At 38.3% G+C, this 11,788-nt stretch overlaps 1 protein-coding gene across 1 annotated transcript; it reads left to right on the top strand.

Annotated features, from left to right (window-relative positions):
• Positions 1 to 665: 665 nt before the first annotated feature.
• Positions 666 to 8,534, top strand: LOC140726885 (high mobility group protein B1-like). The gene is made up of 5 exons (XM_073043849.1): positions 666 to 811; positions 2,304 to 2,468; positions 5,492 to 5,640; positions 6,827 to 7,001; positions 7,923 to 8,534. Exons 2-5 carry the CDS (start codon positions 2,316 to 2,318, stop codon positions 8,091 to 8,093), a joined length of 648 nt encoding a protein of 215 aa, XP_072899950.1. The 5' UTR covers positions 666 to 811; positions 2,304 to 2,315; the 3' UTR covers positions 8,094 to 8,534.
• Positions 8,535 to 11,788: the final 3,254 nt, after the last annotated feature.

Genomic DNA, 11,788 nt, shown 5'->3' with positions numbered 1-11,788 from the left:
CGAATTAATCATTAAATTAACAGAAAAGTTTACTTCCAAAGCAATAATGTTCTGTTCATATATGTTAGATATTGCGCGATAGGACTTTTTAAATTATGGCGCATTCGTTGTCCATAAATGCAGTTCACAGAAAGCAAAATACTAAGGGTGCTAGAAAGCTGACCTCATCCAAAAAGTGCTGAAGATGTATCTTCAGAAAGAGTAATTCAATTAACATTTCAGATCGTTGGACTTTAATTTTAAAAAGTCAACATTGCCTCTCGCGCTGAATATTCACATTTATTTTTGTACAGTTTTGCATTCTGTCACATACAACTCTTAACCTTAAATGAAAGGAGTGTCATTAACGATATGAGACCACCGTACCAAGCCAAACATCGAGGAGTGCGTACCAGCTGGGGTAAAGCCAGTGGAGTGCAGTTTACATATATATACCAAGGCTGCATAGAGACTATGTGGCTATGTTCTCCGACTGCTCTGTACCTATCTTTGCAGTCTCTTTGGATTTGTATTTGCGCGCTGTTTCGCCTTCAGCTGTCATTTTCCCCCCGGCGGCCAATCGAAGAACAGCTGTAGTCAGAACAATGGCGGGGCGCTGACCAATCAGAGAGCGCAATGGCTCGGCCGCGGCCAATGGCAGCGCGGCAGTGGCTAGTGATAGTGCGCAGGCAGCAAGCGCCTTCCCAGCCATTACAGCGAGAGACGGAGTGAGGCTGATTGTTAGCGTGCGGACCAAGTGCAAGGAAAGACTCTACAACAGCGCCTCGCTTTTAGGCTCCGAGAGGGCCAAAATTCAGCATTTTCTAAACGGGCATGTCTTACTCTTTAGTTTTATTTTAAAACTGTGCGTTAGTAGGGTGTTAGAATTAAAGTTAAAAAATCTCCCTCAGCCGCGCTGTTTAATATGGCTGACGGCGGCTGAGGAAAAGCCATTATTAAATAGCAGCGCGTCGAGAGCGAGTTGAGTTCAACTTTTCCAAACCGTGTCAGGCGCTGTAAAGCGCCGTTCACAGTGGGTTTTCGGGGCGAGGTCGGGTAGCAGGGGCTCTGGGCTATCTAACGATACGCTTTTTGTCGGGCTTGCAGGCGGTTAAAGGGGAGAAATGCGGGTTGTAAGGTGAGCCGGGCTGTTCTGCTCTCGCACTGACGCTGCTATCAAGATGGAGCCATGTACTCTCAATGTTAGAGTCAAGCGGCCATTCGCGGCTGTATTACTAAACTATATGTACAAACCCCACACTATAACTATATACCGCCAAGCGCAAAGACCACAGGCGAGAAAAACGTGGAAAACGGGCGTTTGGCGTTAGCAAACCGTCTGAAGACGGTGGTTGGTGACATTTGAAGGGGACTTTCTCTCATGAAGAAGGATTTTTCAACATGGAAGAAGAAATATTGTCGTTGTTGTTTGACCTCATTTTTTTTTGTTCTCAGCCATTGCTCCAGACTCTAGTGAAGTGCCTCCGCTTTAGCCCCATGATTTTTAAACAGAACCAACGCGTTCGGCATATTAACTTTTTATTATTTTTAGGGATTTGGATTAGAGATTTAAATTTTTAATGGACGTTATTTTATATTCTTTATCCAAGAATGGAAAACAATGTGGCGGGAAGTGACCATGAAAGCTAAGATTTCGAAGTGTATTTTTCGATTCTAATTTAAACTTTTGCAGTATAACTGCGGGAAGAGTTAGGCGGGGTTGTTAAATCGCGGAAACATTTTTTATCACGGGTAAAGAAATTAGATGTTTTTTCCCACTGATTTTAAAATGGCGCGAAGGATGGAATTAACATTTAGAGCAGATTTGTGGAAAATGACATAGCCGGGAGTGCAATTTATTTTGCCCGTTGAATTTGTGCACCGTTCATCGTCTCTTCCCACCTCGTAGTCCCATGTTAAAATGCAGGGGCGCGGTTGTTTTCGTACACTTAATGTAAACGGGATAGCAATTTGCACTCGTTCTTTTTTTTTGTGTGTGTTTTTTTTGAGAACTGTAAGGATGTATTGATAAATAGTTCTCGTGATAGATACCGACAAAGGCACAGGTAGCTTAAACCTGTACTGCCTCAGAAGAATGTGATGCGAACGCAAATGGAATATCAACAGTAATACAGTATTAGTCTCCACAAAACTTGTTTTTACACCATTTAACGTACACCACACTGCATGTTCATCGAAATTTCGTTGGATCTTGGAAGTATCTGAAAAAGAGCAATGTGTCTCGATTTCATGCACCACATGAGTACATGGAATGTTATGAATTGTACAGGATTCAATTAATTGTCTACGATTTTTCCTTTCAGGAAAGGGCCAAAATGGTAAGGGGAGGTGATCCTAAAAGACCTCGAGGCAAAATGTCCTCGTATGCCTTCTTTGTCCAAACTTGCCGTGAGGAGCACAAGAAAAAGCATCCTGATGCCACTGTCAACTTTTCTGAATTTTCAAAGAAGTGTGCAGAAAGGTGGAAGGTGGGAGTTTGCGTTCTGTAACTTGGTGGCAAATCTAGTTGCCAAATTTTATATTTACCTTCTGCCCCTCAATATGTATATTAAAACTGAAGCAAAAATGGTATGATTGAAAACAGATCACTATGTAATATGGACCTGTCAGAAACAACGCCCCCCCACAACATCAGTATATGTAAAAGAATTCAAGGTTTTCACATGCAAGTACAAAATGGGTTTTCATAATCCAGAGTTTGCCTGTTATTGATTTTTTTAAAGTTGCATTTTCTTGTAATTTTAAAGTTTAAATTTTAATAAAATGCTCTGAATGAACATTTAAATAGGACATTGTCAAAAATCCTACAATACAAAAAAATCACCTTTTTTATAGTATCATTTACAGTACAGATCAGTTCTGTGATTGTCCTTATCTACAATGCCTCTGGTGCTGAAAAATTCCTTTCTAATTTGGGCAATTAAGTTAAATGGTGTTCTTGGGATCACAAGCTGCTGCAGATGCTGGAAGTCTAGGGCAACCCACACAGAATGCTGGAGGAGCTCAGGTCAGGTGGCATCTATGGAGGAAAATGAACAGTTCGTATTTTGGGCCAAGACACAGATGAAGGGTCTCTGCTGCAAACCTTGCTTGTTCTTCTGAGCTCCTACAACATTTTGTAGATGTGCTTGGGATGTTTGGTTATAGTTTTGCACATTGATATTACATCCTTTATAGATGCTGCTTTTTTATTTTCCACATCATGAGTTAAAGCCAAACCGACAGACAGCTGAGATTTCTGAAAGTGATATATAGTTGCATTTCTGCAGTTATCGAACTAGTTAACAATATATTTGCTTCCATTTTTAATTCCCTAATCTTCATTAAAATTGTTATACAGCCTTTTACTCAGAGAGACCCAAAGTTAAATGGAATTTAAAAAAAACATTTACTACCTAATTGAGTTTTAGTGTAAACCCAACCCCATTAACTATGTCATGGGTATCCTGGATCGCAAAAACAAAGTCTAATTGAATTTCTCTATTTGGATTCTTCTCCCAAGCTTTCTGCTCTGTTCTATGAAGTGTTATGAGCATGAGGACTACTTCATCATTGAAACTGACAGCATTTAATTAATTTTTCCTCATCTAGTTGAATGGATGAATCTTCTCAGGTTCCTGTTCTAACACTCAAATTGCAAGTAATGAGAAAGTTTGAGAATAGAATGTCAATTCACATAGAAGGAAATAAGAAAAATCTTTTGACTGGCGTGTAAACATGATAAGGGATGGGGTGGAGCCTTTTTGGGAATGAATGTGCATAGGCACAGGGTAAGACTAGAACACACGATAAGTACTTTGAGTTTTTCTGCACAAGAAGATACTGACAAGATATTGGCAGAAGTGGAGATAGTAGAGGTAATGGATTACATGAAAATTAATGTTGTGCATTACTAAGGCTAGCCATTCCTGGAGTGGATGCTTTGCTTAACCTTGAATACAAGATAATAGACTGCTTTATGTTCCCAACTCTTTTGGCAGATGCACAAGGGCCAGGTATGAAAAGATATGGGGTATGCTGTGGTAATAATTTGTAACTTACTACCCTGAGGGTACTGTAAATGAATGTGAATCAGTGATTTTTAAAGGAAAATTGGATGGACATGAAGGAAATAAACCCAGGCCATTGGGGATATCTTAGGTGTTGGGACCTTGTGTCATAATTCATCAGTAAGTTTCACTCAGTTGACTTTTAAGAGCAGTAACGACGTTTTGTGATTGTCATAAAAAATAATTGCTCATCATCCTCCTCACCTAGTTTGTGGTTGACCATGACCTATCTAGTCATGGCCAGTGAATTACCTGCATTAGCTTCCTTTACTGAAACTGTCCCATTACTTTAGTTCTTTCCCCCCCCCCCCCCCCCCCCCCGTCTGCTATATTTATATATAGGTACACACGTACCTCCCAGGCCACTTCCTAACTGTTGTTCCTTGGTGTCATCGTTTAAACAAGAATGTTAATTTCTCCACATATGCTGACAATACCTACGACTACCTCAGTGTCATCAATTAATCACTTTCTAAACAGCAGCATGTTTTACATACAGTGGTAAAGAAGACCACCTATTACATTTTGGTGAGGCAAAACAATAATCTTGGATTAACTACATTCTATTCCCTACCCACCAACCCCATCTCTGAAATTGAAATAGACTGGAAGAAATGTGATTTTTTTTTCATTCTGAGATGAGCTTCAGGTCATATTTGTACCATTACAGTAACCACTCTGCTGACATCTCACTGAAAAGTTTGCTCCATGATTTTATCATCTCTACCCTTTACTTTCTAATGCACATATGGCTGCCATCTTATGGTCTCTACAATATTTTTGCCTGCACAGCATTGCACTTTTCATTGACTCATTGTACCTGTCTTAAGCAAAGCATCAATTTTTGTAGATATCACAGAGACTGTTGCGTTTTTCCAAATATGACCAGTTAAAAATCCCTGAATATTGTTTTATTGTTAACTAATCCTTCCATTGACAGAGCTCTAAGCTCTAGAATTTCCTTCATAAATGCCTCTTGTATTTTTTTCCACTTTCTCTTACCATTCCTAAGGCTTTTCTTAAAGCCTGCTAGTTTGTCTAATCTTTAAATGAGTGCCTATCTATCACCTTCTGTAGATTGGCATTTAAATTTTGTTTTCCAACAATCTTGTGAGTTATCTTCATATTTGAGTACACAGTTAAGAATTGTAAGGAAATTTGACTTGTGCCAACTTTATACCCTGATATCAGGTTAATTGTCTGGAAATATGTCCACCATGACATCTCTGCACTCTTGAAATAGGATAAAGCTTTGGCATTGGAAAGAATTACTTGGAATGTTACCAAACCTTTGATTAGGGTGTAGAATACAAAAATATATTAATGCACAAACAAAGTGAACCAGTTGTACACAGACTACTTTTTATTAGGCCAGTCATAAATCTAGTGAACTAAATATTTTTGGCATTATTTTTGGATTTTATTTTTGGATTGATTTTTAGTCAATGACCGGCAAAGAGAAAACAAAATTTGAAGAAAAGGCAAAAGAAGACAAACTTCGTTGGGAGAAGGAAATGAAAAATTATGTGCCACCAACAGGTGGCAAAAAAGCAAAGAGAAAGAAGGACCCTAATGCACCAAAGAGGCCTCCGTAAGTTTATATCTAAAAATACATTGTAGATATTGCTAAAATACCTCAAAATTGTTCCCAGTATAACATTTCTAATGCAGTGCTTGAATCTTCCAAATTGTGTTTATCGTAATGATACTCTTAATATGGGCATTAACTTGGTAAATTAAATTGGTTTACTATTGTCACCTGGGCAGTGAACAATGCATATTGTCCATACAGAACAATTAACTAAAACCGTGCATTTGAGTTAGTATAAAGTAAAATAATAAGATGCGGAATATATCTCTGTTACACTTACAGAGTGTAGTCCAGGTAAATAGTAAGGTGCAAGATCATAATGTAGATTGTGAGAACAAGAATCCACCTTTCATACTAGAGAATTGTTCAATAGTCTTGTCACCGTGGAATAGAACTGTCATTGAGCCTAATGCTATGTCCTTTCAGGCATTTTAGCTGATGGGAGAGGGGAGGAGGGTGAATTTATAGAGTAGATTCTTATTATAAGACCATTATGTTGGCTCTTTTCCAAGGCAGCAAAAAGTGAAGAGTTTCCATGGAAGGGAAGCTGTGATTTGTTGAGCTGTGTCCACAACTTTGCAGTTTCTTGTAGTATAGCAGTTGCCAGATAAGATGCTTTCTATGGATATGATATTGCAATAACTCCTGTGTAGGAACAAGGGAAGCCACTTGGCCATTTGTGAGTGGGTTACACAAGGTACATTTGTCCGTTCCTGCTTTTAACCCAAACTTTGACTTAAACTTGTATTCAGCATCTTTTTTTAATACTGTAGCTTCATTTAACATTCTCCTATGTATGGAGACAATAAGTTGTAGTAGAAGTATCTGAAGAGGCAGAGGGGTTTAGGAAAGGGATTCCTAGAGCTTTGGGGGAAGGGGGCCTTGTCAACAGATTATGGAGATGAAGGCTACCAATACTGGAGTAATTTAGACTGGATGCTTATGAAGGAAAATTGCAACTTGGAAATGGCAAAAATGGAACCATTGGTAGATTTTGTGGGGGGGGGGGGGGGGAGAGTGTATATCTCAAAGGAGATGGGTTAAACTGCAAGATTTGGGTTGAACTTGTGGAGGGATGTTGGCAAAGCTGTCCAAATAGTCATCTTTTAGGTGCAAAGGGTATGGTTAAGGGTTTCTACTTCATGCAGGTTCACTTCCAGTTTTAATTGATTACAATTCATTTCAGATCTGCTTTCTTTGTGTTCTGCTCTGACTGGCGTCCTAAAATTAAAGAGGAAAATCCTGGTTTATCAATTGGAGAAACAGCCAGGAAACTGGGAGAGCTTTGGAATGCAACTTCTGCAAGTGATAAGATTCCATATGAGAAGAGGGCAGCTAAGCTCAAGGAAAGATATGAACAGGTAATATTTGACTAAAAGTTATCAGCTTTAGTAGGATTTTTTTGTACTTCCACAGCTTGTAAATGGATAATTAATGTAACTTAAGATCCATAATGCCTCCACTGTACATTATTAGGTACACCTATACACCTCGTGAATGCAAGTATTTAATCAGCCAATGGTATGGCAACAACTTGATGCAGACATGATCAAGAGAATCAGTTGTTCAGACTAAACATCAGAATGGGAAAGAAATATGACCTGAGTGACTTTGTGGAATTATTATTGGTGCCAGATGGGGTGGTTTGAGTATCTCAAACTGCTGATCTCTTGGGATTTTCACACACTCCAGTCTCTAGAGTTTACAGAGAATTGGGCAAAGAACAAAAATTCCAGTGAGTAGCAGTTCTGTGGGTGTTAATGAGAAAGGTCAGAGAAGAATTGTCAGGCAGGTTCAAGCTGACAGGAAGGCAACAAACTCAAATAACACATTACAACAAGTGGTGTGCAGAAGAGTGGAATGCACAACATGTTAAACCTTTAAATGGGTGGGCAACAGCCAGTGTAGAAGACTACACTAGCTTCCATCCCTATAGCTAACAAAGTGGCCACTGAGTGTGCAGATAACTTTTTTTGTACTAACACTATTGAGTATTTTAGGATTTGGCTGATGATTCTTAACATTGGAAGTGATGCTAACTTAAAAATCACTTGTGTTGAAAGTCAAGATTAATGAAACTTGGTGTTATTGGTAAACATAGTATTGTCATATTTATGTGGGTATGAGATGCTGGATTTTAATTTTAGTACTAAAATTAAAAAGATTCTAGTACTGACCTTCAGCTAATATTAGGGGCCTATTAAATATTCTGGTTCAGTTAAACTAGCCCAATCACGAACAAACTTACTCAAGGCTAAAATATTTTTCATTTTGTTTTGTAGGATCTTGCAGCATATCGTGCTAAAGCAAAGACCGATACTACTAAAAAGACTCCAGCTACCAAAGTTGAAAAGAAAAAGAAGGTAGTAGAGGAGGAAGATGATGATGAGGATGAAGATGATGATGAGGAAGATGAAGAGGAAGAGGAAGATGATGAGGATGATGATGATTGAATTAATTTTGCTTCCAGCAACACTTAGCTATAGAGCATTTACCCCTGCCCTGTACACTGCTTCTTTTTAAAAATATATAAGGCTATGTATATGAGAATTTGATTTTAAACTGTACAGTTTATTTTTGTTTTGTATAGTTAACACACTACGAAAGTGTCTTTGGGTGGCCCATTGTCTCTGTTCTTAGTGGTGTTTTGTTTGACACTTACCATGGCTGGTACAGTGAGGGGATATGAATTGGCATGGTGAGCAATTTCATGTTGGTTTCACGCACCAACTTGGTCTGGGGGAGGGGGCATTAATCTGCTATTGAGTTATTGTAACATTCTTGGTGCATCCAACATTGTGTTAGAAATTGCCACTCTGTAATTGCCAGAGGTTGCAGCTTCTTTTGTTTGACCTTTTGAAACGCTTATAAAATAAAACTTTTTATTAATGCTCTCCAATGGTGTTTTTATTCTTTGATATTATGTTTATCATCTGACTACATATATACAACCAAATGAAGCAATGTTCCTCTGGATCACCATACAACTATCACACAGCACATAAAATAAAAAAAGTTAATATAGTTCTATGTATGTGAAATGTACAGCACAGGTAAACAATAGCTTGCTGTCCAAGTGAGGAGACCTTGGTGGTGACAGGATATTCATTAGCTTCACAGCCTGGGGGAAGAAGCTGTGGGTCTCGGGTCCTTCATATACAATACTGCCAGTAAATATCACAAACAGTAGGGAGGGAGACCCCAGTGATCCTCTCAGCAGTTTTTACCATTTCCCATAGGGTCTTGCGGTACGATGCCTTGCAGCTGCCATAGCACACAATGGTGTAGTCACATAGGTCTGATTATTACCGTTACTTATTTGCCTGTTTTTAAACTCTGCATAACTAGTTGAAGGTAGTTAATAGTGGATGTGTTCACCTCTCAAGTTTGTAGTTGCTGGACAGATAAATGTAAACATTTGGAGTTGGGTGGATGCTAACCTGAGCAGAGATGGGAGCATCTGGTTCTATAAACTAACTGGCTTTTATCTTTACTAATATATTTGCTACCTTAAAAAAGGATGCAAGTTTCACCTTCCACTTTGCAAACAACTATCATTAAGTCCTCTAAATTGAATGACATGTGAAAAGCACCAAGTGCATTCAAATGCTTGTCTGCAATGTTTGTAAAGTAAAGCTTAGGTCCTGGAGAGCTTTTGTAAACTTCACTTGAACAAATGAGAGTGATTTTAAATCTCTATTGAAATTCTTTGCTTGAGGGAAACCTCTGGATTAGGCAAACAGGATTTAAATAAGTTTAAACCTAATATTTGTTCAATGAGAGGAGATGACTTTTGCCTAATTCCTGATAATTAAGTTATAAGTGCAACAAAAATCAGTGTCAGTGCAAGAGGTTTATGGGCTATTCCTGTGCCAAGTGAATGGAAAGTAATTGCTCCGGGCCTTATTAATGTGGAGAAACATCCAACTGGTTAGTTTTTTTTAAAATATTAATTTTCCTAATAGTTTGTTAATAGTGGTTCTATCACACTATCACATCAAATTATTAAAAAATTTTGTATTTGAAACCATGAATTTTTTCAAATGGTTTGATAAGGCCATGGCTTTGCTAACTAAGCTTTCTCAAGTTTAAAAAAAAATGATCTTGAGGCCTTTAAGGCACACTTTGACTCATCACCAAGAATCCATGAGATCATAAACTAAAAGGTGACGGCACCTTAAGTCAGCAAATATTCTCACTGCTGATTGTGATTTCTGGTTGCACCTTTCTAAACTTCCTTCACCCACAAACAGGGCATTCTAGATGTCCCCCCAGCCCAAGATTTGACCAAAGTTTTCTAAAGTTGGAGCCCATAACCTTCCTTATTTTGTATTCAATCCTCTGATTTATGAAGGCCAATATACCATATGTCTTCCTAACCATATTGTCTACCTGTGTTGTCGTATTCAAGAATCTATGGAGTTGTATTCCAAGGTTTCTGTCCCTCAATAATTTGTAAGACTCTACCATTTATGGTATATGGCACAGCCTCATTAACAGTTTCAAAATACATCACCTCATAAATGTCTGGATTAAATTGCAACTGCCATTTTTCAGACCATTTCATCGCTATATTCACCACATATACATCAAGGTTATTCATGTATTATTACAAACAACAAGTCAGCAACTCAATGCATAAAAGCTTGCAAACATGGTCAAGAGGTTTATTTGTTGTTCAGACTAAGTATCAGAATGGGGAGGAAGTTACTTTGACTGTGGGATGATTGTTGGTGCCAAATGGAATAGTTTGGATACTCCAGAAACTGCTGATCTCTTGGGATTTTCACACACAACAGCCTCTAGAGTTTACAGAGAATGGTGCAATAAACAAACAAACATCCAGTGCAGGCAGTTCTGTGGGTGAAAACGCTTTGTTAATGAGAAGTCAGAGGAGAATGGCCAGAGTGGTTCAAGCTAACAGGAAAGCGACAGTAACTCAGATAACCACGTGTTACAACAGCAGTGTGCAGAAGAGCATCTCTGAATGCACAATACATCAATCTTTGAAGTGCATGGGTTGCAGCTGCAAAACATATCAGAGTCCATTCCTGTACCTAATAAAGTGGCCAATGAGTGTACAAGGTTTTGAGGAGGATTGACAGGGTGGATTTAGAGAGGAGGTTTCTCCCAGTCTGGACATCTGAAACTAGAGACATTTTTTCAGAATAAGGAGTTATCCATTCCATATGAAGGTAAGGAGGAAGTTACTCTGTCAAGAGTTACAAATCATTGCAATTTTCTAGCCAGAGACCTTTGGAGGCAGATAAAAATCAAAAACTGAAGATACTGAAAAATCTGAGAGAAAAACAGAAAACACTGGGAACACAAAGCAGGCCAGGCAGTATTGGAAAGAGAAACATAGTTATTATTTCAGGTCAAAGACCCTTATTCAGAACCAGAAAAGAGAAAACAAAATGTTAGTTTTACAAGGAAAATAGTGGAAGAGCAGAAAGAACAAATGGAATATCTCTCATAAACTGAGGCTAGGGATTAATCTGTAGAGTTCATCTGCTCACTGTTTTAATGGTGACAGAGAGGAGTTTGCAATTAAAAGAGTGAAACTATTTGTGGTTCTTCTAAGTCTAAGACAAGGCACTCAAAATCACATGGATACAATTAATTGTATTTGCCCCATGCACAAAGCGGATGCATTACTGACTGCTGTTCTCCATTCATGAAGGAGGAGATGCATTCCCCTTCTCATCAAAGTAGTTGGTCAACATTCAGATTGAGGTTTAAATACAGGAAAATACTCTAAAGAAAATCAAAAAAGCTGCAGGAAATCTGAAATAAAAACAGAAGAAAAAGAGCAGGTTAGGCAGCATCTACAGAAAGAGAAACAGAGTTAACATTTCAGGCCAGGAAGCATTTTTCAGACACGAAATAGAGAGAAAACAAGTTAATTTTTAGTGCTGTAATCATGGCCATCAGATTGTCCAGTCTGTCCTTGCTGTTTGAATTTTATCTATCTTGTGACTACTTTGACAGGACAAATGATATAATGAAAGCTTGAAGATAAAACGTTTATACTTTGTCTAAATATGCAAAGTGCAGTTAACATATTAAGTTTTAATAATTTTCAATATGTCAGTATGCTGAATAGAAACTTTTGGGTTGTGTATGAAGGTACAAATTCATTCACAGG

Source organism: Hemitrygon akajei, chromosome 4, assembly GCF_048418815.1.
Source record: "Hemitrygon akajei chromosome 4, sHemAka1.3, whole genome shotgun sequence".
NCBI lineage: Eukaryota > Metazoa > Chordata > Chondrichthyes > Myliobatiformes > Dasyatidae > Hemitrygon > Hemitrygon akajei.
The sequence above is the reverse complement of the archived record's forward strand: the minus strand, read 5'-3'. Positions and strand labels throughout refer to the sequence as shown.